Source organism: Gymnoscopelus microlampas, assembly GCF_963454915.1.
Source record: "Gymnoscopelus microlampas genome assembly, chromosome: 8".
In the NCBI taxonomy this organism is placed as follows: Eukaryota; Metazoa; Chordata; class Actinopteri; order Myctophiformes; family Myctophidae; genus Gymnoscopelus; species Gymnoscopelus microlampas.
This window is the reverse complement of record NC_139945.1, coordinates 40422179-40449835: the sequence shown is the minus strand read 5'-3', so window position 1 is coordinate 40449835 and position 27657 is coordinate 40422179. Positions and strand designations below refer to the sequence as shown.

Here is a 27657-nt window from a genome sequence, read left to right as displayed (position 1 = left end):
ACACACACACACACACACACACACACACACACACACACACACACACACACACACACACACACACACACACACACACACACACACACACACACACACACACACACACACACACACACACACACACACACAGAGTAGAATAGATAAGGATGAGAGGGGGCCATCAGCTAGCAGTAACTGTGCTCAGTTCTATATTATAGCTTTCTGTTGGCTTTCCAAACACACTGACACATATTTGCAGCAACCAAGCTGTGTACCTTTGTACTGTTGAACTGCATTATGTACATTTACCTTTCACACTTTCAGTTTAATAATGTAAATCTACATTACCCAGTCATATAGAACCCACACTGTTTTATCATTTCCCAAGTTCTTTCAAAATGTACCTGGCTGTTAAAGGAGTAGTTCACCCAAAAAATAGTTTATTTCTTTACTTACTATTTTTTACTTTACTCACCCCATGTTGTCTTGAATACAAGGATTTTTGTTTATAGCATTCCATTATGGTGAACAAAAAATCCAAAAACGAATAAAATAATAATAAAATACTATGAGTTGAAGTAAATTGAGGCCAAGATTAACAGCAGCAAAACTATATCAAAAGTCTGGTTATAAACACCAAAACACAGCTCACAGTGTGATCCCATGATACTTCTATCCAGTCGTGGTATATCACTACTTTCAAAACATCACTTTATGTTGAAGCTTTTTATTCATTTCCGGTTTAAACCGTGACATGCACGAGTGAGGAACACACTTAGGTGGGTGTTTCCGTGGGGCTCAAACAGGAGCTCATTCACATTGCCAGGTGTGTGTGTCATTTGTGCATGAGATGATTTAGCCCGGAAGTAGTTAAAAAAGGTTTTAAAGGTTATCTTTTGGAATAGTAAACACTGCAAGTTGAAACGACAAGCCTTGGATTACGGTATACTCTGAGTGTAGATTTCACGTTTATAAACAGATTTGTTATATTGTTTTGCTGTTGTTAATTTATTCAATTAATCAAGTGCCTTCTTAATTTTTGGATGATTATACAAACAAAAAGTCTCCTTATATTCTTCAAGACATCTCAGGGTGAGTAAATGATAGAATCAGTGTTTGGGTGACTACTCCTTTAATTTAACTCTAAATGTATACAAAACAAATCAACCCTTTCAGAGTTAAACTAAGACTCGGGATTTAGCTGCGTAGGATTTTCAATGGAAACATGGATTTTTAATATGGGGAATCAAATTGAGTGTGCTTCTATGTCCAACTCATGCTGCTCTGTCGCCATACAGTGCAGTCCACAGGATGACCACAAAACTGGCCTTGCAACGTACCTTCCTCCATCTGTTAGCATCACATGACAAATGGCAAATACAAGAGATAGAATGCACACTCACACCCACACGCACGCACGCACGCGCGCGCGCGCGCGCACGCACGCACGCACGCACACACACACACACACACACACACACACACACACACACACACACACACACACACACACACACACACACACACACACACACACACACACACACACACACACACACACACACACACACACACACACACACACACACACACACACACACACACACACACACACACACACACACAAATACTGTACACTTTATTTTGCTTATAGCAACAGCAAACACACATATGAGTATATGTGTGACTTTCGTTCACTCAAAGAACACTCACTGTCATCTAAAAGGCTGTCCATCTGGTGGCTGCTAACTGCTAAATGTACACGGGGGAAAAAATCATCAGTGTTAGTTTAACTCTTGAGACCCGTACGAGGCCATTTTCACGCTATCTTAGTTAAATGAAGACTGAGGATTTGACGGTGTGCGCTGCTGTCAGAGCGCCATTGTTGCTGGCCGGCAGCCTGGCACGGGGAGTGGGGCGTCAGGCTCCGGGTGTCCCCTGAGCCAACACTTCTTGACCCACGGTCATTGTTAAGTCAAGCAGAGGACACTTCATTGAATCTAACAGTTAGACAGTGCACTGTACACAGTCAAATCCTCACTGTTAATTTAACTCTGAGGCTTGTTTCCATTTGTACACTCTAAGACAGTGGTTCCCAACATTTTCTGGATCAGGGACCACTTGGAAATCTTGATAGCGTTCACGGCCCACCCATCTGACCCACCCGTTCGCGGCCCACCCAAGTTAAGTGTTAAAGTGGTCAGATGTGTTGGCCGTGTGCATTTTCAGAGCATGTTTATTTTAATGATTTAATGATTGTGTTCCGGCGTGGATCAAAGGAACTGACATTCTATGCGTTAAGTCCTATTTATCAGTATCACAATGACATTTTTTTCCCTAAGTTTTAAAGAAAAAATACCATGTTATTTATAACATAGTATAACTATTTTTTATATTAATGTTATCTTAGTGTTGACAGTTCTTTGGGGGCCCACTTACAAATATGCTCATGGCCCACCAGTGAGTCCCCACCCACTTGACTTGCTGCTGTAAGAGTTAACACTCAAGGATTTTACAGTATATGCGCTAGTATCTACAGCCAAGGGGCAATGTTAGCTTGTGATGTTTCCTTCAATGCTCACAGTCGCCAGCAGAGAGGCTTGTGTTAATATGAACTACATGGTAACACATTTACACCATGTTGTCTTAGATCAGAAGACCATGCCAAGTAAGTCTTCTTTCAAGGTTGAGTGGGTTCCTCAACAACCCACTGAGATGCCGGGTACATTTCTAGTTCATTAATTTTAGATTGGTTAAAGGCATTGGTTGAAATGCAAATCAAAGCTAGAGTTTGGGATGTTTTGTCCTCCCTGTGCAGACAGCAACTGTGTTATGAATGGGTCTCTTGTGTATAGAGTTGGGCAATTAACTGAAAATATCTCGAAACCAAAATTTAGAACCAATAACTGACTTAATTTAGCTCATGTAGGTTAATTGAATAATTGAGAAGCAGGTTTTCTTATATAGCTCTTTTTTTTCTTTCTTATATATCAACGAAACGACACAGGAAAACGTTTTTATAATAGAGGATATGCGCATGCTTAAAGTGAATGGCACATCGAGTGGCAAATCGAGTGGCAAAGAAACATGCAAAATGAGTTTAACATTGCTTAATGTTGTTTAATGCAATCAGATATGACTTTTCTGTTTGGATGCATGGGCTGTCAAGGCCAGAAAGTATTTTTTTGACACTCAGTAGTCATTCCTGCATAACTTCCGGGTTTGATGATGATGTCACACGCATATCCTCTATTGACTAAATCTATTAGTTAACCCTGTGTTATACTACAAAAATAGTTCACAAGGCGTCGCATTGCAATGTGTTGTGAGCTTGTAGATATTTTTTGTAGCTATTTTCACTTTCTTTTTAAATAATCGTTCATTAATCGGAATCGAGACAAAAGTTTTTAATAATCGTGATATTTAGTTGTAGTCATATTGCTCAGCCCAACCTGTGTTACATATCGGGAACATCAGAAGAGCTCTACCATCCAGGCAAATTCAGCTGGGTTTCCTGGTGCTGATGGTTTGCATCACAAATAGACAGAAATAAATGATCACCCAAAATGGTTTGATTCAGAAGAGTATGTGAATTGTCTCAATGGGGAAACATTCTGTATTGTACAATATTTTACTATTATATGAGTATGTTGCGGAAGGTGGGAGAATAAAGTTGGTGCTGGTTAAATAATTGTTTTTGTAAAATATGCTAAATCTGTCCCAATTCTCTGTGAATTTCCATACCCCAAATAATACCCCCCTCCCCCCCCCCAACACACTCCACACAAAAAGAACCAAAAGTAAGCCGCCTTATTTAATACCTCCATTTCTTCTGAGGGAGAGCCTGCCTGGTCACACGAATCTGGCAGCCGCATTTGTGTGGAGACAAAGTGAATAGCTTGAGGGTGAAACTGTGCCACTGCACAGTGCAGGATTAGAGCCCCAATGGCCTGTGGAGGTACAAGTGGAGCCAAGCGGGGGTATCAGTGACATGGGAGCATACAGTGCAACTTTCATATCAAAGCATGGGGTAATGGAAAAGACCCAAATATACAGTATAATAATGCATTCATGATGCATTGCCAAACTGTTACTTTTGGGCATCAGTCTTTCATATTAAAGACACAGAATCAACTCATAGCAAATAGTGTAGTAAAATAATTTTACATGGATATGTCAGGGGCTGAATCTGCAACTTTAATGTAATTAAAATCTTACTCAATAAAGCCAGCAATGGGCTGGATTTGGTCAATCTTGAACAGATGGACTGAATGTTACTTACATCATTACACACCGGTAACTAAATTATATATATATATACTTCAATATTATATTGACTCTTGATACCAGGACTGGTAGAGTGCGAGAATAGCTAAACAACAGTTTTAATGTCTTTTTTAGACTGAATATTATTTCTAAATGTGGACTGTAGAGATAAAACAGACCTGTATTTTGAGTAATGATGTAATGAACTATATATACTGTGTGTGTTTGTTTAATGCACTGTGATCAGCCTGCTTTTTTGCATGTTTGAGAGCAGCAGGGGGAGGATATGTCTGTCTTTCTTCTTGAAATCTCTTTTAGAGAGAACTATGGGAAAGGAGGAAAGCCAAAGAAAAAGACAGATACCTTATGAGATACAAAGACACCAGGTAGTACATCCTGCCAGGGAGATGACAAAACTTGCGCTCCCTCCAGTCATCTCTCTCCTGCTCCACCAACCCACGTCTATTCATCCTCTCATTACTCTCTTTCCCATACCTCCCTTCCTTTTCTGCTCAACCTCCCCAGTCACTCTACCAGTTTATTCCCATATTTCATCCCTTCCTTCTGCCCTCATTTCTGTCACGCCCTTGTTCCCTTTCCTCTTGTCATTTTTTTCCCTTTCCTCCTACCATCTCTTTCATCTCCGTCTCCCCTCCCCCATTCCTCATCTTCAGATTCCCTCCATCACTTTTGACGGACCCCCCCCTACCATTCCCTTACTCTACTTCCCACATTATAAACACACACTCTACCTCTCAATTTATCACTGTCTCCTTCCCCCTTTTTCTTCTTTTCTCCATCTCTCTGTTTCTTTTCCCCTGTGTGGTGTAGGCTGATCTGACCCCAGTCAGGCTGGCGACAGCTGGAATGGCAGACAGTCAGGGAGGGGGCACCAGTGGAGAAGAGGGAGGGAGGGGGGGTTATAAGAGGTAAGATGGCGACATGGGGATGGAGACGGGGTCTTAAGGGGTTGGTGGTAGGGGGAAAAGGGGTTTCTTTTTTGTTGGCAAAGGCTGTGATCCTTGAAGCAGAGGCAGGGAGGCACCGGCCCCGAGGGGCAGGGAACGGGCTGCATCAAAGATGGCTTCAGTCTCTTTGTACGTCTCCCTTGGCCCCCTACAGCCAGTGTATGATAACGCTATTGCTGATGATCACCCTGCCAGTCAATATTTGTAGTCTTCTGTACACCACAAACACCACAATAGTGATGATTGGGGGGGGGGGGGGTGTAAGCCACTGGGAGCCCTGTAGCACTAGAGGTAGCAGTTTCTCTATGGGGGGGTGGGGGGATCGGGTTGTTAGGAGCATGGGACCTGATTCGCTGACTTGGCGCCACGGCAACAGCTGTTCCACCCTGCGGGCTACACCTGTTCCTACAACGAGGGGAACAAGGGGGAGGAGGAGAGGCAGGGTGGTGAGAAAAGACAGAAACAGGAGAAAGGGGATCAAGGAGGGGATGCAGTCTGGGTAAAAGGAGGTTGAGGTATATGAGAGAGAGAGAGAGAGAGAGAGAGAGAGAGAGAGAGAGAGAGAGAGAGAGAGAGAGAGAGAGAGAGAGAGAGAGAGAGAGAGAGAGAGAGAGAGAGAGAGAGAGAGAGAGAGAGAGAGAGAGAGAAAGAGGAACATGAGGAGCTTTACGGGGACAGAGGGGTACTAGTCTCTTTTTTCTTTGCTTCCTAGCTTCATGTATGTCAGAATGTGACCTCTGCTCTTGTTACCATAACAACTACTTAATGACACAGTACACTTGGCTTTGGCCAGAGTAACATATTGCAACATAAGTCAAATGGTTGAGCTTCTACAGTATGTGTCGACCCTCTTACGTCATTCTACAGTATCAGTTGAGCCGTGACGCGCTACTAGGTGGTATAAAAGAAGAGAATCCGGTTTTGGTATGGCACACAGTGAGGTATAATTGTTGTCCTTGGCATTTATACGTAACTGACAATGACTCACAAACAAAACTCTTTCAGTAGTGTCTTGCTCACGCTCACCCTTTTTTGAAGCTCTTTCATAAATGCATACAACAAAAATATCAAGCAATGTGGGGGGAAGAGAATCTGCATGCACTGTGGAGGGAGAATGTCCCTATTCTCTGTAATAGGTATTTGATAATGCTTTGATCACTAGATTTGTCTGGTTTCCAGGCTAATCACTGATTTCACGCACGCACGCACACACACACACACACACACACACACACACACACACACACACACACACACACACACACACACACACACACACACACACACACACACACACACACACACACACACACACACACACACACACACACACACACACACACACACACACACACACACACACACACACACACACACACACACACACACACACATATATATATATATACATATATATACATATATACACATTGTGTGTCACAAACAAATACAAATATATAAGTCTCTCTTTCCTAAGTGTTTTCCTGAGATACTAAGTATATTTCCGTTTCACGGCTTTGTTTTGGGTTTAAATTGCACCAAGTGCCACATCACCCCTAACTCCCACGATCAATGCTCTTTTTGCCTGGTGGCAGGCAGTGGGCTAATGTGTCACCTATACAGAATCCACTGACCAACCTGTCTGGATGATCATTAGTCAGGGTGAAGTCTGTGTAGTTTCTCTTCTATCAGCCCCATGTTTAAACAGTGACTCACATTTCTCAACACTGGGCTCGGGTCAGGGTCCAAGGATGAAGTGATGGCTAGGGGGGAGTGTGGGGGTGTCAGAAAACTGGATTTTCTGGTTGTTCAGCAGGTAGAATATAGTAGTATGTGGGCAACATATCTTTATAAGTTAAAACACTTGCAAATTCTCTAAACTTGACTGTGGTCGGCTGTGTGCCTTTTTTTCTCCCATCTACACCAAATCTCTTGGAAATAGCTGATCTACAAGCCGATCTAGAGGCTCAACGCGCCATGTTGTTGTGACTTTCCGACGTGTTGTGAGCTTGCAGATCTGCTATTTTCGGTTCCTCCCAAAATAGGCATGCTAGGGTTAAATGGTTGCCTTTGTTTATTTTGCCAAACAAACATACCTGGAATGTGTCCTTTAACCGATTCTATGAGGAGCAGTGGACAACAATTCTCCAACAGCGTTTGGTCCAAATTATGAAATATTCCACATTTAAATCTGACATGGAAAGTGGTCTGTCATGCCATGCTTTCTGTTTATGATAAAGAAGATGGTTTGTTGACTGTAAGCAAAGTATATTAGTATAGTATTGTATCCGCTATAAGTGTGCCTCAGTGTTGTACACTTAGTGCTGAGTGCATACAGTACACATTGATCCAACTGATGTGTGATAAAAATGCTGGAGACAATGAATACACTATACTGTGTTGTTGGTGTTGTTATACAGAAGCTTTATAGGTATGCTCTTTTGCTTTGAAGAAAACATGTCTTCTCAGGCCGTGAATGTAGCGAGACATGCAGTGGAGGCAGAAGCCTCGGTTTTGATCACATGACACGTATTGGTAAACACGCTTGCACTCTCAGTCTCCCTATGTCTCTTAAATCCCCTCCTCTCTCTTTCTCTCAGCGTCACTCCCTTCAGTTCTGTATGTTTTTGCATTAGTCTTTCTGCCCCACCTCTCTCAGCATCAGTCCTTCGTTCTCGCTGTCCCGGGCCATATAGATACGCTCCCTACATGCTGAAAGACATACTTTGAAGAGTACACACCCCACACAAACACAACATAGTCTTTTCTAAGACACACACACACACACACACACACACACACACACACACACACACACACACACACACACACACACACACACACACACACACACACACACACACACACACACACACACACACACACACACACACACACACACACACACACACACACACAGCTGTTCATAAGAACTAGTTCTTTGCCGTGAACGAACCCGTTCACTTCCTGAAACTGTTACGTTCACGATTTCGTTCATGGACCCCCCCCCCCCTCCCCCGCTCCACTCCGCACACGTCACACACACAGGGGGACGGGAGGGCGCGGGCTAAGCTCAGACCTGTCACCGTACCATGCGCGCTGTTTACCGCGCCGCGCTCAATCGCTGCCGGCCGGAACCGGAAGCGCTACTAAACGAGAACTTGAACAAAACTTTTGAACAAATCATTGCCGTGGATATGAAAGAAATCGTTCGTTCACTGAAATGAACGTTTTTTCCCACCACTAGTCCACACTACACAGGCATGGAAACACATGCATTTTCACTGGGACATATTCATTCAAAAGTACTGTATACCAGAACCATATAGAATGGATTGCGTGATCTCTGTCTTGCTATAATTATCACAGAGGACGTTTTCCGTGCACAACAAGAGGAATACAGCTGGTAGCCTTTATCGGAGTCCCCGAGACTCATCTCCTAGACTCCTAGTAAGGTAGCGAGGGTGGAAAGTGGGCGTAGGCTTCCACAGCTTTAAGACCGGAGTGCAGAGTCTAGGAGACACACCTTGATCATGTGAGACACTTCATTGTGTGTGTGTGTGTGTGTGTGTGGGGGGGGGTGCGTGCGTGCGAGTGTGTGTGTGCGTGCGAGTGCGTGCGAGTGTGTGTGTGTTAACGAGGACACCGCTGTGTGTATTGCCTCTGTACGCCTCCCTTTGCATACACCTGTAGATAAGCAAGAGAGAGAGCAACCCCCACCTTGCTCCCAGTGCCGTGGACTGTGTACACTCCAAATATTTCCATAGCCTGCCCTCACACGGAAATATAGGAGGAAGTACATGGAGAGAGAGACAGAGAGAGAAAGAGACAGAGAGAGAAAGAGAGAGAGAAAGAGAGAGAGAGAGAGACAGACAGACAGACAGACAGACAGACAGACAGACAGACAGAGGTTTAGAGGTTCAAGGCCATTGGTGAGAATTGAGCAGGAAAAGCAAACTCAGCTGAGAATTGACCAGCAATAGCAAACTCAAAGTTGTCCTTGACATAAGCGTTGCGATGTTTGAACACACGCACACGCACACGCACACACACACACACACACACACACACACACACACACACACACACACACACACACACACACACACACACACACACACACACACACACACACACACACACACACACACAGTGCACTCCAAGGCAAGTTGCATAATGTACATCTAACAGAAACCTGAATAGCACTTGACCACACCTGCTCTGTAAACATTATGGTGTACACGCACCTTTTAAATCTACTCTAATATACATGCCTTGTTTGATCGCGAGGTTTCTTTTCTTATCGTGGAATGTGAGGAAACTGGAATACATGGGACATTTTTCTGGCAATCAACATTGACATTTAGCAACAACAGCATGTTCTGTTGTTCTAGTGCAAGTCAGCTTTCGTTGCATGCTGGTGCCCCGCACTGAAAATAGCCTATCTAAAAGCTCAAAATATACATAGTTGTTGTCGTACTACAAAGTCTTGTGACAAATAATGAATGGTAGCACTTCAAACAAACATACTATTAACAAGCATTAATTAATAGTTAATAAGATACTTATAAGTCAAATCTTTATATTAAATATTAAATATCTAAATACTGAATCAAGCAACTTAAAAACTGCCTGGGGTGCACACTAAAGCTAGAGTAGATGTTAAAATCACCCCGAAAGTGTTTGAAAGCGAAATATCCCTTTAAGCAGTGTATAAACTGTTAACAAGTGTCTTATAATCACTTACAAATGTAATATAACACTAAACATGTTCACAATGCTATTATTAAGACGTACATAGCCTTAACACATAAGGCTAATAAGCATCTTGTAAGGACATTTTCAAGTTCCTTATTAGCTATTATAAAAAAATGATTAGGTTAATAAGCATCTTATATAAGGACTTATAAGTATCTTATTAACTGTTAAGTAAATGCTTGTTAATAGGATGTTCGTTTGAAGTGCTACTGAATGAATTAGCCATAAATTACCTAAACTCAACTCTTCATATTATTATGCTAAATCAACGTGATGGTATCCAATCGAGACATTACTTTAAAGTATAATTAATAATATTTACTAAACCATACATTCCAGTTCAAAGCGTACTCTTAAGATAAGGACCTATCCATAACATTTGAAATAAAGTGGAATACAGTTCTTTTTTTGTTTTTGTTTTTTACATGTATGACACAGTCAGTTACCCAATCCTCTCTACAGAAGGATCAGAGGTCTATCACTTACATCTCATATTAAAGGAACACACGTTGCATTTTAATGTTTTAAAAAAAATAGCTTACAGTACTTGGTAGTTATGGATTATGGAGAGGTGACCTGAGGGCTAAAGACCTCACGTGATAATCCCCTCTAGGGCTAGACTGCTGCCGTCGACTCCCACTTAACCTGAATTACAATTACTCAATAACCTCCACTACTGTATCGTCTACTACTCTGTAGGCTACTACTGTAGTACAGTACAGTATGTGTGATGAGATTGAAGTCGCCTCACTGTGCGACAGTGTAAGTTGTCCTATGTGGTCTATATGGTTTGGTTTGCAGTATTCAGTATATGGAATACAGTACCCAAGAATAATAAACACACAATTTGTGTGAATTATTATTCACTTCAACAAATGGAATACATTTAAACTTGGTGTTAATGGCTCCGCTCTTTAAGATTAAAATTATTATTATATTTTGCTTAGCAGCATGATAGCAAAATCAGGAAATGCTGGCCCGGACGGTTGGCGTAACTTTCTGGGCACCTAGCCTGGTAATCTAGCCTGATTCGCGTAACGCTAATTACGCTATGCAAAACCCCCCACAGGTATACAAGAGCGGGCCCATAGCAAGACATTTAATCAGAATAACTTGAGTCGTGCAAACTTGAATGCATTTGAACATTAAGAGCCATGCACACTTGAATTTCAGTTCAACATTCAGTTTAAACGCGAGTAATGCAAGACTCTGAACTATAAGGTGGAGGCTGGGGTGGTGGAGGCAAGTTTTGCCAGCAGCAGCAGGAGTGTGTGGCAGCAATTGAAAAGCAGAGATCCAGTGTAGGAGGAAGTCGTATTTAACGGACCACCTTGTTGAGGGAATGAGGTGTGATTGATGTGTAGGAAAGCGTGGCTGATTGAAAGCAATCAGCAGACTGACAGCTGATTACAGCTGAGCGTATGCGACTTCCGTGCCCTGCATGAACTAACGTGATGCTTCATTTGTATTTGAATACTATTAATGAATGTAATATTGTCATGTCATGATAATATTACATTCATTAGTAGCCAAGTACTGTAATTTAATGCATTACCATCCAAGTTTGCAGTTATAAGAGTGGGTGAATTTATTTTTGTACAAGTTCAAAACGCTATGCAGTTTCAAAGAGTCGTAAGAACAGAGAATAGATGAAGCAAAGGAAACAAAGTCAGATAGCAAGACACAACGTCAGATATGGTGCATTTTCTAAATAGAGATAAGTGAGGCTGAATACCACATTCTCTTGTGCAAGACAACACATTTAGCAGCAGATATTGTGTCATAGGTTTGTGCAGAGATAGCACCAGTACAGCAGGATTGGAGTGTATTCAAGGTAGTGACAATGCCTGTCATATTATTATTGCTTTACATCTACAAATGAGTTACTATGTCTATTATTTAACATGATCATTTAAAAGAATGTGAGCACGACTAAAGTCTCAGGTTTCTTACCGGGTGCACAGCTCAGAATGAGTTCATATAAGCACAAAGATCACGAGCAATGACAAAATGTCCTTTAGGTAATTTTTATTTTAGTAAAAAGGACACTTTGTGAATGCGGGTGATCTTTGTGCTTATACTACATCAACCAACATACCATCTCTGTTTGCCCCCATCACTGTCTTATCTCTTTTCTGTCCCTTTGCTCCCTATCACCCCCTCCTCTCCCCAGTCCTCATCCTGGAGCCGCTGGACAGGGATGATCTGAGTGGTAAGACGCTGAAGATTACAGACTTTGGCCTGGCCAGGGAATGGCACCAGACCACAAAGATGAGTGCAGCGGGGACCTACGCCTGGATGGCTCCAGAGGTCATCAAAGTCTCTCTGTTTTCCAAGAGCAGTGATGTGTGGAGGTACTGCTCTGTTTACTGTCTGGACACTTAAGTGTGTGTGCTTTTGAATGAACTCAGGGCTGGCTTCTTATGCTTAAGTAACATGAGACATTAAAGGTTATAAGCTAGCAACACCCAAGTCTACAATCACAGTTTTTCCACACTCAAATTGAATGCAGGTGTTTATTCATCGCTATCCTCTTTTGATATGACTAACCTTGGTCATTAAGTCTCTTACACAACTGAATACAATTTCGGTGACAGGTGCATTGGTGGAGTAGACAAGCACAATCCAAGGAATCAAAAGCACCTGCACTGTCCTCATTTGCTCAATAAAGATACATTTGATAGGCAATGTTTCAATCAACGACTTTCTTTGTTCAAGGACCTTCACGTATGATATGCCTGAAGATGGTACAGAAATGTTGTCTGTTAAATGTATCTTTGTTGAGCAAGTGAACAAGTGTGTGGGGGTTTTCGACCTTTCTGGTATTAAAATGACAAAGTAATTCGAAGGAATATCCAATCTAAAATATAATTATTGTTATTCCTGCAATATTGTTACAGTGACAGGACTACAGTATAGTATAGTAGTGATGTCATCTATAGACGATTCCTGTAGCTGTTCTATAGACATTGAATAATGGAATCATTCCTACAGTAGAAGACTTACACTATGACAGAAGCCAGTATGGTTTTACTGGGATATGAGCATATTTTCTGATTCAGAGTCAGTCACTAATTCCATTTGAATGGACCAACTCCAAATGTTTCACCTCCTGGCATCATTGTGTTGTAGTGTTTGTAGATATTGACTTAACTGTCTAAGATCATTGGAATAGCACGATGTGAATTATTACCAGTGGTAGACAAAGTACTCAACCCCAGGACTTGAGTCAAACTACTGTATAGACACTGCTGGTCAAATATTACTCAACTACATGTTAAAGTTTATCTGTCAAATGTATACTTGAGTTAACGTACTGGATTACTTGCTTAAAAATATACTTAAGTATTCAGTACAAATTACAAAGTACATTGTTTTTATATCAATGCATTGTTGTGTTTTAATGTAGACATTTTCCAAAACAATTCTAAGAATTTCCAGACATATATCAATATTAGTGAAAATAGCAGATCTACAAGCTCATAACGCATTGCGACATTTTGTGAGCTTGTAGGTCTACCAAGTCACAAAATACAGTATTTGTCTTTGAAATTAGTTTAATCAAATAAAAAAGTAAAAATATGAAGTATAGATAAGTAGATAAAGTGCTCCTCGGAGCACAGGTCTCCGCCAGGTCAGATACGTTATTGTGGCCTCCTGGTGGCGCTATAATAGGCCAATGTGAAAAGGGTGCCATTTATTCTTAGGTCGTTCACGGCAATCGGACACTGCATTCATGATTTGAAGCATTTTGTTCCAAAAATGTGTTTTGCTAAATTAGACCTGCTGGTGGCGCTATAACAGGCCAATGTGAAAAGGGTGGCATTTGTTCCTCGGCCTAGTGGGAATGTGCGTGTGAAATTTCATGGAAATCGCATGCTGCGTTCATGGTTTGAGGCAGTTTGTTCAAAACGGACCAATCCTGCAAACTTTGGATGGCAACCTTAACCAATAAGGATGGAATATGGGAAATCGGACAGATCAGGGTTGATCACATGACTATAGAGATACTGTGTACCGATTTGCATGACGTTTGGTTAAAAACTGTAGGAATAATGTGAAAAAATGGGTTTTGCACAAATCGGCCTCCTGATGGCGCTATAACAGGCCCATGTGAAAAATTTGAGGCAGAGGTTCTGAATTGGCATCCAGGGAGTGTGTATGCACAGTTTCGCAGCGACCGGGCCAACGGTGCCGGAGATTTGGTGGTAACACACGGACACACGGACGGACACACGGACGGACGGACACACGGACGGAGGGTAAAACATACTCTCTCGCCATGCCTTACGGCCTGGCGGAGACAAAAAGATTAGATTATCACTGTATCAGAGCCATATAAAAGGTCCTTAATGAAACTCACAATGTGCCAATACCATTCCAATGTGCCATATCCATCTTATGGTTTACTGTCAAAGATATTTCAAGCCTGTTCAATGCTTACTTGCTCATCTCTCTGGCTTTGTGATGTTCCCTCTCTCTTTCTCCATCTTTATCTCACTTTCTGTAGTTTTGGAGTGTTACTGTGGGAACTGCTGACGGGAGAGGTTCCATACCGGGAGATTGACGCTCTGGCAGTAGCTTATGGTGTAGCCATGAACAAGCTAACCCTACCTATCCCTTCCACCTGCCCAGAACCATTTGCTCACCTCCTGGGAGGTAAGCAGATCCTCACCAGGTCACTTACATTCACTCTAGATGATCAGAGCCAATTGGTTTGTGGTAATATTGTATTACTTAGACCTCAAATGGTCAGCATTAATCATGTTGGAGTCTTTTATTTCCCTGCTGGGATCTACAGTATGAGGGAAGATGGATAAGGAAGGGCCCCCATGGACAGTTTGAGTATTTATTTTTCTTTTGTGTCATGTACTATTTGTTGGTTCTTAGATTGGAAATCTAAGAATCTAAGATCGATCTAGGTTTCCCAAACTTTTTAGCTCGAGACCCAAAAGAGAAATTTGCTCGAGACCCAATCTAGTGAAAATAGCCTATCTACAAGCTCACAACGTGGCACGGTGTGAGCTTGTAGATCGGCTATTTTATTTTCACTACTCCTTAAAAGGTTTTTTTCTTTCTAATTCATGGAATTTCTTTGATTTGTTTACATTTATTCATGAAATTCTTTTGAAAAATGTTATAATTTTTATAATAATTCTTTGTTTTTGTGAAAATATTTGGAAATAACTAAAAAAAATGTAGGAAAGGAAAAAGATTTAAAGGGATATTTTCTCGTAACCCATAAAAATGTGTCCGCGACCCAAAAGTGGGTCCCGACCATTGTTTTGGAAACAGTGCTCTAGACGCACACCTGCACTAAACACTAACCTGACTCCAAAGCTGCTTTCATCAGATGTCATCATTCACAACTCTTGCAGTATCACTGCGTACTGTCAGCCCGAAACTGTCAAACTTCAAAGTCACCTCCTTCTGTTTCCCTCTCATGCTGTTCCTAAAGCAAATTCTCACCCTTAATACTGTGTGTCTTTTCTCTCTCTCTCTCTCAAAAAACTTTTTTTTTTTAAATATCGATTTTTTTCGGCAGTATATCGATCATTTATCGCGGGAGAAAGTATCGTGTCCCACCCCTACTTGCCATATGTCATCCACTCTCCCGCTCTCCTGTCTTCTCTCGTCCTGTAAAGCTTAATTGTGTGATGCTATTGAGAAACCAGGGGAATTACAATAACAAGCTGTTGTGTTTCAAAACAAGGCAGCTTTCCCCCTCCCCTGCGGCCGGTAGCTTCCTTTGGATGTCCATCCCTTGTCTATCAAAAAACGAACACACTAATGAACAGACTATGGCAAGCCAAAGAGAGACAAACTTAGATTTCGTTTTGTTATCATGTCAAATGTAGAGAGGTAGGTCATTTAAATGTACTTAGGAATTAAATGTATTATTTATTCATCATTAGTTATATTTATTAAAATTCTCACAAATCTATACTGGCCAATTAATCTGAAATCCCCCCAAAATATCTTAAAACATTCACCAAGGATTTATGTTTCTACTGGATGTGTGAGATTATTGGTCTGGTAATAATAATAATACATTTTATTTATAACGCACTTTACATTTTTGCAAACCTCAAAGTGCTACAGGGTTTAAAAATATGGCACAAAACAGCAAAAGAAACCAAACAATTACTGTATGTGGGACCCTGCTAGGCTAAAGGGTAAAAAATTGGTAAAATCAGGGCATAGAAAAAAAGGCCCAAGAATAACTAAGAAAATGCTTTGTTAAAAGGGTAGGTTTTTAGTCCAAGCATCAGTGGACTGTGGTGCTCTCAGGTGTTCGGGGAGGGCATTCCACAGACGTGGGGCTGTAGAGCAGAAGGCCCGGTTGCCTATGGTGCGGAGCTTGGTCATGGGGACAAGGAAAATGTTGGTGTTGGAAAAGCGGAGACTTCGAGTGGAGGGTTGTGGGGCGAGGAGTTCTTTGAGGTAGGGGGGGGGGGCATTGCCGTGGATGCACTGATGTGTGAGAAGGGAGATCTTGTATTCAGTCCCCTCTTGCAGGTGTGGCAGCCAAGGATACTGTCAACTCACTACTAGGGCACCGCAGTGCAGTCTACCCCCCATCAATAGTCCATTACTAGCTAGAGTTTCAACAGTGAGTCTCTACTTACAGAATGACAGGCTAGAGTGACATTCACTCTAGCCTGACTTCTTGATGGGTTTACAGTTTTCACATTACATAGCTACCACATGTTTTTGCATGCTACCTAGATGCTACTTTGTCTCACCCTTTACCCAAGTCTGGTTCTGTTTGTGGTTTCTTCCCATTAAAAGGGAGTTTTCCAAGTGCTTGCTCATTGGGTCTATTAAAAAATGTGACTTGAGTTGACTTTATCTCTGATTGTTTTTTGCACACTCTTTCTTTGTTTTCTCTCTTGTCCAGAGTGCTGGAGCCCCAACCCCCACAATAGACCCTCGTTCACCAATATCCTGATGCGGCTACTGGCAATCGAGCAGTCAGCCATGTTCCAGATGCCCCTGGAGTCCTTCCACTCTTTACAAGAAGACTGGAGACTGGAGATCCAGCAGATGTTTGATGAACTCAGGGCCAAAGAGAAGGTGGGGACTCAGGAATAGTGTGACACATAACATGTATAGTCCAATCTGCTGGAATACACAATGGTGGAGGTTAAATTATCCAGAAATCAAATAAAGTCTGTCAGCTGCAACTGACAAAGTAATAGACCTCGCATAATAATGCCCTGCTGACTTATTATAACATGAATATTTGTATATAATCAAAGTCCCACTACCATTTGTACCAGATCATCTGAATCCTGTCTGGTGTAGTCTGGTAGTACATGGAAAACACAGACTAACCTTTAAACGATGAAGTCACACAACATATTGAGTTTTGAAGGAGTCTTACTCCTCACTCACTAGAGGTGTTTCTGCAAATTGGAATTACTTTAGCAATATCATATCGCCAACATCTCATAGGATTATTCTCCATCTACCCTCTCTTCTCCTCCGCCATCTATTCTCCTCTCCTTTCATCTCCTCTCCTCTCCTTCCATCTCCTATATCCTTCCATCTCCTATCCTTCCCTATCCGCGTTTCTCCTTTCTTTCCATCTTCTCTCCTCACTGTGTCTCTGCTCCTGTCTTATCCTATTGTCTTGTCTCCTTTGATGGTGTAGGAACTGAGATCCTGGGAGGAGGCGTTGGCTAGGGCAGCCGAGGAGCAGAAAGAGCAAGAAGAGCAACTGAGGAGGCGTGAGCAGGAGCTGGCTGAGAGAGAGATAGACATTGTGGAGCGAGAACTCAACATCATCATTCATCAGATGTACCAGGAGAAACCCAGGGTGAAGAAGAGGAAGGGCCACTTCAAAAAGAGTAGATTGCTCAAGCTGGGCCGAGACAGCAACTGTATCAGCCTGCCCTCTGGTGGGTAAAATGCAAAACTACAAGCATTGTTGCCGTTTCCTTCAGTGGAACAGATTAGAGATTACAGTAAAACATAAAAAAAAACATTTCTGCCTGTTCTGTAGAGCACAATTGTCTCAATGTAAACATCAATGTTGTCAGCTTAGAAACTATGGGTACACCACAGAGTTGAAATGATAACTCTCATCTCACAGGGTCCCCTCTTTTTGTTATTTGGAACAATGTGAAGCAAAAGGCAAACATCATTCATACAATAAAAGCCTTTCACCCTCATCATAATCCATAAAATAGTTTAATTATGGGGGTTTGTGTAAAATCCACCGCATCCAATCTTGTACAATTTAATAATTATTTCTTACTTATTTAGATGTTTGAAAATAACATATTTCTGACACGGTCATCCTCTTACATTTTGCTGCTTTCCTGGTTCCAGGCTTTGAGCATAAGATCACAGTACAGGCATCTCCAAGTGTAGACAAGAGGAAAGGAAACGAGAGTACCACCCCTCCTGCTAGCCCAGGAGTCATACCAAGACTGAGAGCCATAAGATGTAAGTACAGCTGGGTGTGTGCGTGCGTGCGTTTGTGTGTATACTTGTGTTACCATACTTGTGAGGGCCAAATATCCCCACAAGTATAGTACAATTTGAATCCTCACAAGAGAAATGGTTGTTCTTTTTTCAGATTGGATTTATGGTTACGCTTAGGCATTTAGAGGTTAGGTTTAGGGGTTAGGGTTAGAGTTACTGGTTAGGGTCTAAAGGTACATTCTAAAAGAGTATAGTGCACAGCGGAACGGGGGAAAGGATTTGTGAATACTTATTCTTTTTTCATTGTCCCTCAGTGACTCCCAGTGATGGCAGTAAGACATGGGGTCGTAGTGCTGTGTGCAAGAAGGAGGACCTGTCTACGAGCAAGAAGAAAGGACGCACATGGGGACCTAGCTCCACCCACCAGAGAGAGAGGGTGGGCGGGGAGGAAAAGTATGTGTACAATCATTAATACAGCCAACATTTAGAGATGATGATGTCTGCCCTTTATATTTGTTGTTGTTTCATTAGCAGCCATAACACTGAGCACTTTTCTCTGTGTCTCTGAAACGCTGCCAAAGTTGTGTTGAAAGGTTAACCCTATATGACCATTACGTCCTGCTTTTTAACTGCTACCGTCAATGGCTGTGACATCGTTCTTGTTCATCGTTCGCGTGTTTATGGCAAAACTTTATAGAAGAGAATATGGATCAGGTTGATGTAATGGTGGATATAGACCACATGGGCCGTGCCGGGCCATATTGATTATTGTTTCTGTTTATCAATGTTTATTATTATTAGTGATTTCATAATCGGTTTGAATTTGAGGTGTTCCTGTATTACATTGCCAGTTGAACTTGTCTCTCCCCGTAGACTGAAGTCACTGGGCGAAGGGTGCAAGGTGTGGTCATCCAGTGCCCCGAACCTGGGGAAATCCCCCAAACATGCACCCATGACAGCTGCTTTCTCCAGCCTAAATGAAATGGGTGAGTCTCTGTCCTTGTTATTATCTTCCTCAAGGAACATGAAATAAAACATTATGAATAATTATTAACTCCGCTTAGTTGAATGGTCGATTCGGTGGTCAATCAATCACAGCATTCTGCCTTGATTCCACTTTGAATCGCTAAACAGTTTTTGTTCTTATACTTTATACTTTGTCAAATTATTGATTTCTTTACTAAGCAGCCATGGGTGATTCAAACCCCTCATACTTTGTGTCGGGGTCCTGCTTTTGTGTTACAGTATATTGTATTAAAATTCTCCACCATACAGATTAGTTAAATTAAAGCTTTATTCACAAAAATGAGGTATGGATTGCAGCTTTAATTATGCTTCTGCATGTACACGCTTAGTTAAATGAACACTGGATTTTGCAATGTACAGTGTCTTCAATACTGATCTTTCTACTCCTCCTCTCCTTTCCAATTCCTCAGAGGAATGTGGGGAGTTTGAGGAATCGCCAGGCTCCGTAATGCCTTCAGACCCCAGCAGCAACGGCGCGGTGGAGGATACAGGATCTTTTTGGGGAGGCCTGGGCCCCAGCTCCTGTCTGGGGCCTGGAAGCCTCGGGACAGGAGTGGGCCACCAGGACTCCCTGCGTCGCTGCAGCCAAAGAAAGAAGAGCGATATGCTGCTATTAGGCTGTGCCTCTCTACTAGCATCTGTGGCCCTGGGACAGGACTTACAACAGCTGGGGAAATTACAGGTAAATAGAAAATAGGAATTAAAAGATAAGAAGAGAGACTGAGAGTATGAATGGCTCACTGTGGAAGAAGTGAGTGAGTGATTGGAAATATTCCCTTCAGTCTTCAGACGGAATTAAAGCTGCGCTATGTAACTTTACAGTTCTACCCCAGATTTAAACCTGGGTCTTCTGCGGAAGTACTGAAATGTTTAACTGAGCTAATAGAGCCTGCCTGCTTGCCCTGGGTGTAGCGTCCCAGCTGGGTATAAAGGAGGTTGAAGCTCAACTGATGATTTGTAATGGTTACTTTATTTAAAGATGGAGTGCCATGATATTTTTCAACCCTAAAACCTGATCATAAGGTATTATTATTATGTAAGGATTTTTTTCAAAAAAAAAAAGTGTACAGAAATTGTTAAAAAAAATGTTTTTATGTGGACACGCCTCCAGTTCATTAAGTATGCCTGGTTCTCACCTTAGCACCTCCTCCACCACCTTAGCACCACCCACCTGTCCTAGTCCCTCCTCCTCCTCATGCCCACACCTGTTGTGTTATGATAATGAGGGGGAGGGTATGTTTTTTGGGGGCTCTGTGATGTCACTATGCCCCTGTTTTTGGATTGGCACGTTTGACTCTCAAGGTTTCAGCCTCCAGGAAAAAACTCCAAATAGTCAGAGAAGACATGAAACACCATAAAACCACCAGCGGGGGCCTTAATGAAGTTCTATCAACCTCATAGACACATGAAAAACAGAAAAAGTGCAAAACCATGGCACCACCTCTTTAAATCAACGTGAAAACTGAAAGAAAAAGCATAAACATATAATCAATAAACTGTCATGACTCATAAAACACATGTCCCACATAACCAATAAAAAGCGCATATCAAAACCACAAATACAGCATTAAAGTACCGACCACAACAATAAAAACCCACAACAATAAGAGACATTCACCTTTTTCCCTCTCCAGCTAGGTGCTAAATAAAGTGGCATCCAGTGCTTCTCCAGTGGCATCCAGTGCCCATCCATCCATCAATAACAGTTCACTAGGAATCTCACTAAAAACAAATATATCAAAGTTAAAATCCAAAGTTAAAATGTAGGCCTAATTTCCATTAGGCCTACATTAGTTTGTGGCACTCACTTTTCCACTGTTTGGTCCGTCCATCTATCCAGTTTTCCACAGTTCCTTTATCTTGTGGCTTGTGCCAAACAAACATTTCTCCATGTGGTCTGGCTGCTGCTCCCCTCTCCCAGCTCACGTTGGACTGGCTTCAATAAGTAAGCTGCTCTCAGTGTGCAGGTGTGCTTCCGCTGCTTCCTTTCAAAATAAAGGTTCTCTGTCCTGGGTCCGTTACACTGGGTAGAAATAGAATTTTGACCTTCAGGTCACAATTCGTGTCAAACCAGAAACAGGATCGTGTCAAAGGCTGTGTCCAACCTAGACACAGGATCTAAATGTCGCAATAGAAGAGCAGGGAGACCAAACACAACCACCGCAATTATTTTTCTATTTATACATTTTTGTCCCACGATTTTTGTAACCCATTTCTTTCACCAAGTGCCAATTGCCTAAGCTTGTAATCCTGGGCGCTACTCTCCCTCTGCCAGCCTGGGGAGAGCCCCAAACTGAGCTCATGCTTCCTTCAATGCATGAGGAGTGAGCAGGCCGCTTCTTATCACCTGACAGGGGGAGCTTCCCTGGTAGGACGTAGCGCGTGGAAGGAACTAAAAGGACATAATTTGAACAGATACTCCAAAAACGTACTTAAGTACAGTACTCAAGTAAATGTACTTAGTTACTATCCACCACTGGTAATATTATATCATTATAGAAACAAGAAATTGTGCTCAGTAGAGCATAGACTTCCGCCGAGGTTAAAAAGTTTGTCTATAATGTGCCACAGTGTTTCTGGTGCCATGCCAATAGAACATCATGATGATGAACAGTTCTAAACGGACCAGTTAATCAGGTCTTCCTGGGCCCATGATAAAACCTTTATTTTACGTATTGTGGTGTTGTTAAGCTGTTCAGAATACTGTATGTGAATTTTGTGCCAGGCCACAGCCACTGCCAATCGGCGTGAAAAGTTAATCAGTTCTTCCTTGAGCCAGGACAAACCTTTCTGCCATGTTTAATGCAATTCCATTCAGAATTGCTTGAGTGCTAACAGACAGACAGACAGACAGGGGGAGGTAATTACCTTAACGATCTGTTATGTTGTTGCTGTGTCAATGTAGGTACTTCAGGATGAACAGGACTTCCGGGAGGAGCAGCGCAAGAAGAAGGAGGGTCTATTCCAGCGGACGGGACGCTTCAGACGCAGCACCTCTCCACCCAGCCGCAACCTTTCCCTGTCCCTCTCCCGTCACCCTGACTCTGCCCTCGCGTGCCTGGACCCCTCCCCCTCTGTCACACTCCTCTCCTTGTCGTCCCTGTCCGACTGCAACTCCACCAAATCCCTACTTCCTTCCGACCTGGAAGATTTCCCTTCCACACCTGCAGCAGGGATGAAGTTGCCCGTGGCGCCCCCTGCCCCTTCCCTCAACCCCCTCCTAGACCTAAAAGCAGAGAGCTTTAAGAAGGAGCCCAACCAGTCTCTAACCCCCACCCATGTCTCTGCTGCCATGGCCCTGAACAGGGGACACAGACGCACCCCATCAGACGGGGCAATACGACCCAGAGCGCAAACCCTGGGACACCGCAGGACCCCTTCGGATGGAAACATGCCCATGCCTCCTCCAATGGGGGTACCCTCTGTCACAACACACAAATGTGAGGGGCTTGGGCTATTGACAGGCTTAGATTTTAGAGCCTATTGCTTCTGATTAATCTGTCCATTTTGACTATTGTCTCTCTGTTGATGTTGATCTTCTCTCTTGTACCTCCGTAGGCACACAGGAAAACACAGATGTCCCTCGTCTTCCTGAACCCACCTCCATATTTCCAGTGGTACATCGACGCAAAGCCCCTCCACCGCCTATCCCTGACCCGGATCCATTGAGTCCCCTGGAGAGGCCCAAGACACTGGAGTTTGCTCCCCGACCCAGACCCACTCCGGCCCGGGTGAAAGCAGACCCCTGGAAGCTGGGTTCCCTTTCCCGGACCCTGAGCTCATCCCCAGGCAGCAGCTGTGACAGTCCGCTGGGCTCGGGGGACAGCAGTGCCAGCACAGCAAAGCCCAACTTGATGGACATGGACGTGGAAGGCCAGAGTCAGGATAGCACTGTGCCCATGTGTGGACAGCTGCAGGCTGCCACTCTCTGTGCACAGCAGTACTCCTAGTGAGAGAGGGAGGACACTTGTTTTCTTACGAGCCCATTCCAGGATCTCACCAATAAGAGTTGTTCCAGTCTCAGTAAGGACTGCTTACTGCTGTCTTAGCCTAGCAAATGCAGACATTGACATTTCCCCCATGCTCCAAACATCTCACCTGCTTGCCATGTTCTCATGCAGGCCCTTATTGGAAGCCAGCAGCGCGCCCCTCTATCTTAAGTGTATAACATGAAACAAAGTCTCAACGCTAAAAAACATTTACAGCGAAGCCTTTTCCCTACACAACCACCAATCTCCTATGCCTTACAGTGTGCTCACTGTATTCTCTATCCATACTCACCTACCTTAATCTAGCACTTACTCCCTCTTCAGAAGCCATCGTTAGCTGCTCCTTGTTCACTCTAGAAGCTCTTTTGTTTCGTTTTTTGTCTGCTGCTTTTCTCCAGCAAGATTTGTTTGGTTAATTAAAACCTTATAAAAGGAAAATAGCTATTGAACTTCCCAGAACTCCACTTTTAATGCTTGCCGTTTGTTCCTACAGTATATCCATCCATTTGAGTGTTGTGGTCATGTTTACCGGCAGTCCTTTCTTGTGCTCGTATTGTATCATTACATTCATCTTCCATATTTGTGCTTTACCACCTCTCACTCCAAAGCCTGGAATGCAGGGATAAACTTTGATTAGATTTCGTAGTGGGCGATAGGCCCACAGAAAACAGTGAGGTTGAACTAATTCTAATTCCACTTAAAATTCTTAAATGGTCAGTGTACTTGTTGATATTTTGCACGTCTGCAGTGTAGCAGTGTGTTCCACAAAACACACACCCACTTCCCACTTCACCCACTTCCCACTTCACCCACTTCCCACTTCCCGTCTCTCTTGTTCAGACCCATTAATAGTACCTACCTTGCTGCATCTTCCGTTTAGTTATGTAGCCATAGCTCAATAGTCTACCTATTCAAAGGGCAGCCCATACTCATCCATCCTGTAGTGTACACAGTAAAAATCTCAGTGTTAATTTAACTCTGAGAATGTAGAAAATGGTAAACAAAAAAGAAAAAGCATCAAAATCGACCCATGAGGGTCCCTGTCTTTCATCTCTGTATCTATACGAGGTATCGTATCACCCTCTCCCCCAAAGACTGTCAGAGGAACAGAGATAGCCACAGCACAACAGACTTCTCATATCCCCGCCCTTGTACTATAAATACAGAGAGTTTATTTTATCAATGCCTGAACTGTTCCTGTCATCACCTTTTAGGAAAGCATTTTCTATTCATTTAGCAAACCTGGTGTGTGTGTGTGTGTGTGTGTGTGTGTGTGTGCCTTTCTGTAATTCTACAGTGTTTTATGTGCGAATGAGCACTATTGTGCAATTATTTTAGTTTTCTGTGCATGTTATTAAGTATGAATGCGTTCATGTACACGTGACATAGGATGATGCTACACACATTCTGATATCTCTATCCATTCTTAATGTGACAGAATACATTCCCCACTAGCAATCGCTACCTACCGCTGTATGGAACTCATAACTACCATCACTTGTGTCAAGGAATACTGTTTTGAACCAATATTCTCCATTCTGCAGCTGTACTGAACATCACCATTTAAAAGCCAACTGCATCCAGTTTGTCTTTGTATGGACTATTGAATTTGGCACTGTGTGCTTTAGCCATGACTTTGACAAATCAACTTACTGTAGAGCTCTTGTTTTTCTGTCTCTGAAGTTGTTTAAAATGTGGATATGGGCACAGTGCTGCTGGAAGGAGCTGGAAAAAGCACCACTTCCGTTGTTGTCATTCTTTTTTTTTTTTACTGCACAGTAAGTCCACAAACGGTATTTAATTTACTGTGCAAATTTCTATGGGAATGTTTGCGTGCGTGTTTGTATGTGTGAGTGCGCGCATGTGGCTATCTGTGTCAGTGGGATGTGATGTGACAGTCCCATTGGTAGAAGGATGAGCCAACTCATTCTCCTTGTGTGGTTAAGAACACTCAGAGTATTTATTGAATTTATTGTTATTATTGAAATAATAATTAATTATTGTTATTATTATCTTCCCGGAATATCTGTATATATTTGTTAATATAACACAGACAAACCAAGGACAACCTAGGAAACTATTGACAGTGGCAGCTGTCTCAAATCTCAACCTGTGATATTTTTGGGTGAAATGATTACCGTAATAAGAACATGTGAAATGTGATGAATGATTGTCCTGAGAGACAATAAAAGAGGGGAAAGCTGCCTTTGGGTCTCTGGTGTAATTTATTATGTAATTATTATTATCATGTGATGTCCCACATAGCTACTATTAGTTATCTTTCTTCGGTTACACTGGATCCAGCCATATTCTCTTAGAATAGAGTGTGTTGTATATGTGCAACTGTTGGATAGGCCTATTTGCAGTCCCAGCAGAGCCAACCAGGAAAAAGGCTGCTGCAGTAACTAAAAATATCCTCTAGATGTCATCAGATATCCCAAACGATGTCATAACAGACAATCCATTCAAGTCTACTGTAATTCTACAGGTAATGTATTCCTACAGTGTTCTAATGTTTCTTCCTGGTACAGACAGTAGAGTTGAGTGGATTCAGGAAATGAAAAGAATGGGTATTGGTATAATGGAGTTAGTTCAGAGCACTCAGTGACATCAATCGATTTTGACAGATGACGTCATCTTTATGGATATCATACCATACACAAATATCTAATAATATACTGTCTGTTGGCACTAACAACCAGCATAGGGGAGGTAGTTATTTGCTGTACATACACTGTGAAGAGATTCAAATACAGTGCATGCATACACATAAAACATGCACACATAGACGTGCACGCACACACACACACGCACGCACGCACGCACGCACGCACGCACGCACGCACGCACACACACACACACACACACACACACACACACACACACACACACATTAGGGTGTGCTATGAACAAGGGAATGGTTCATCCTTCTATATCTTTTTCTATGCAACACCTCTCTGTTCCTTACCTCATTGTCAGGCTTGTCATCCCTTTCCCCCCCTTTCTTTGTTGTTGCTTTTAATAGCATCACCATGGAATTGAAGAGTGGTTGCTAGGTAACTGGCTGGCGTCTGGATGAGTGATTGTTGGTGGTCACACTGACAGATAGACAGAGCAGTTGAGTGCATAATAATAATAATAGTGTTATAATAGTGTGTGTGTGTGTGTGTGTGTGTGTGTGTGTGTGTGTGTGTGTGTGTGTGTGTGTGTGTGTGTGTGTGTGCGCGTGCGCGTGCGCGCGCGTGCGTGTGCGTGTGCGTGTGCGTGTGCGTGTGCGTGTGTGTGTGTGTGTGGTATTTTGACGCCAATTACAAATACTAATACTAAAAATGTATTTGAGATACAAATATGTATTTTGCATTTTGAAAATACTTTAAAATATATTGTATAATAACTGATGCAATGATTAGTCAATTCATAGATTGATTGCCACATAATAATAATTAAACTAAATAACAAAAATAAATTGATCATACAACCTAAGTGTTTGGAGCAGGCAAACACCACAAAATCCTCCACAGAGCTACCTCTACACCTGTACTTCACAGACACAAGGATACTGACCAGGATACTGACCAGGATACTGACACCAGGATACTGACCATGATACTGACACCATGGATACTGACACCAGGATACTGACCTGATCACTTCCAGCTGAAACAGTGCGACTTGTCGTGGTTTTCACAAGACACATTTCATATTTCACAAGACATTGTACTTGTAGATAATGGAAATCAATTGGCTGAAAATGCTTTAACAAGTCTTAACTTTATATTTAAGTCGCACTGTTTCAGCTGGAAGTGAAATTGTTGAAATTGTGAAATTCCCCTTTAACTGTTTTGAAATAGATTGGGAATTAGGGCATCGCAGTTGCGGCCACTTCCGGGTTCCACTGCAAAATACTCAATGCATTTTTCCCATTGACATTTCCAAAAATATTTATATCAATTAATTTAAGCCTAGAATCAAGCCATCCAGGGTCCTGGTGAATCATGACCATTAAACATTTTTTTCTGTGATTTGTTTAATTTTATATTTAATTCTATGATATACTATATTTAATAAATACCCTTTGTTTTGCCGTTTTCAAAAAAGTTTTTTCACAGAATCAAACGTTTTATGGTCATGATTCACCAGGACTCTGGATAGCTTGATTCTAGGCTTAAATTAATTGATATAAATATTTTTGGAAATGTCAATGGGAAAAATGCATTGAGTATTTTGCAGTGGAACCA

General features: G+C 42.2%; 1 protein-coding gene across 1 annotated transcript in view; it reads left to right on the top strand.

Annotated features, from left to right (window-relative positions):
- Window positions 1–25623, top strand: part of map3k10 (mitogen-activated protein kinase kinase kinase 10) — a 34505-nt gene extending 8882 nt beyond the window's left edge. Inside the window, exons 3-12 of the mRNA XM_084065355.1 lie at window positions 12145–12325; window positions 14482–14630; window positions 16873–17048; window positions 17629–17875; window positions 18309–18425; window positions 18719–18857; window positions 19278–19390; window positions 19841–20112; window positions 22336–22870; window positions 22989–25623. Coding sequence (XP_083921481.1) covers window positions 12145–12325; window positions 14482–14630; window positions 16873–17048; window positions 17629–17875; window positions 18309–18425; window positions 18719–18857; window positions 19278–19390; window positions 19841–20112; window positions 22336–22870; window positions 22989–23380 — 2321 coding nt within the window. The 3' untranslated portion in view covers window positions 23381–25623. The remainder of the gene's footprint in view (window positions 1–12144; window positions 12326–14481; window positions 14631–16872; window positions 17049–17628; window positions 17876–18308; window positions 18426–18718; window positions 18858–19277; window positions 19391–19840; window positions 20113–22335; window positions 22871–22988) is intronic.
- The last annotated feature ends 2034 nt before the right edge of the window (window positions 25624–27657 follow it).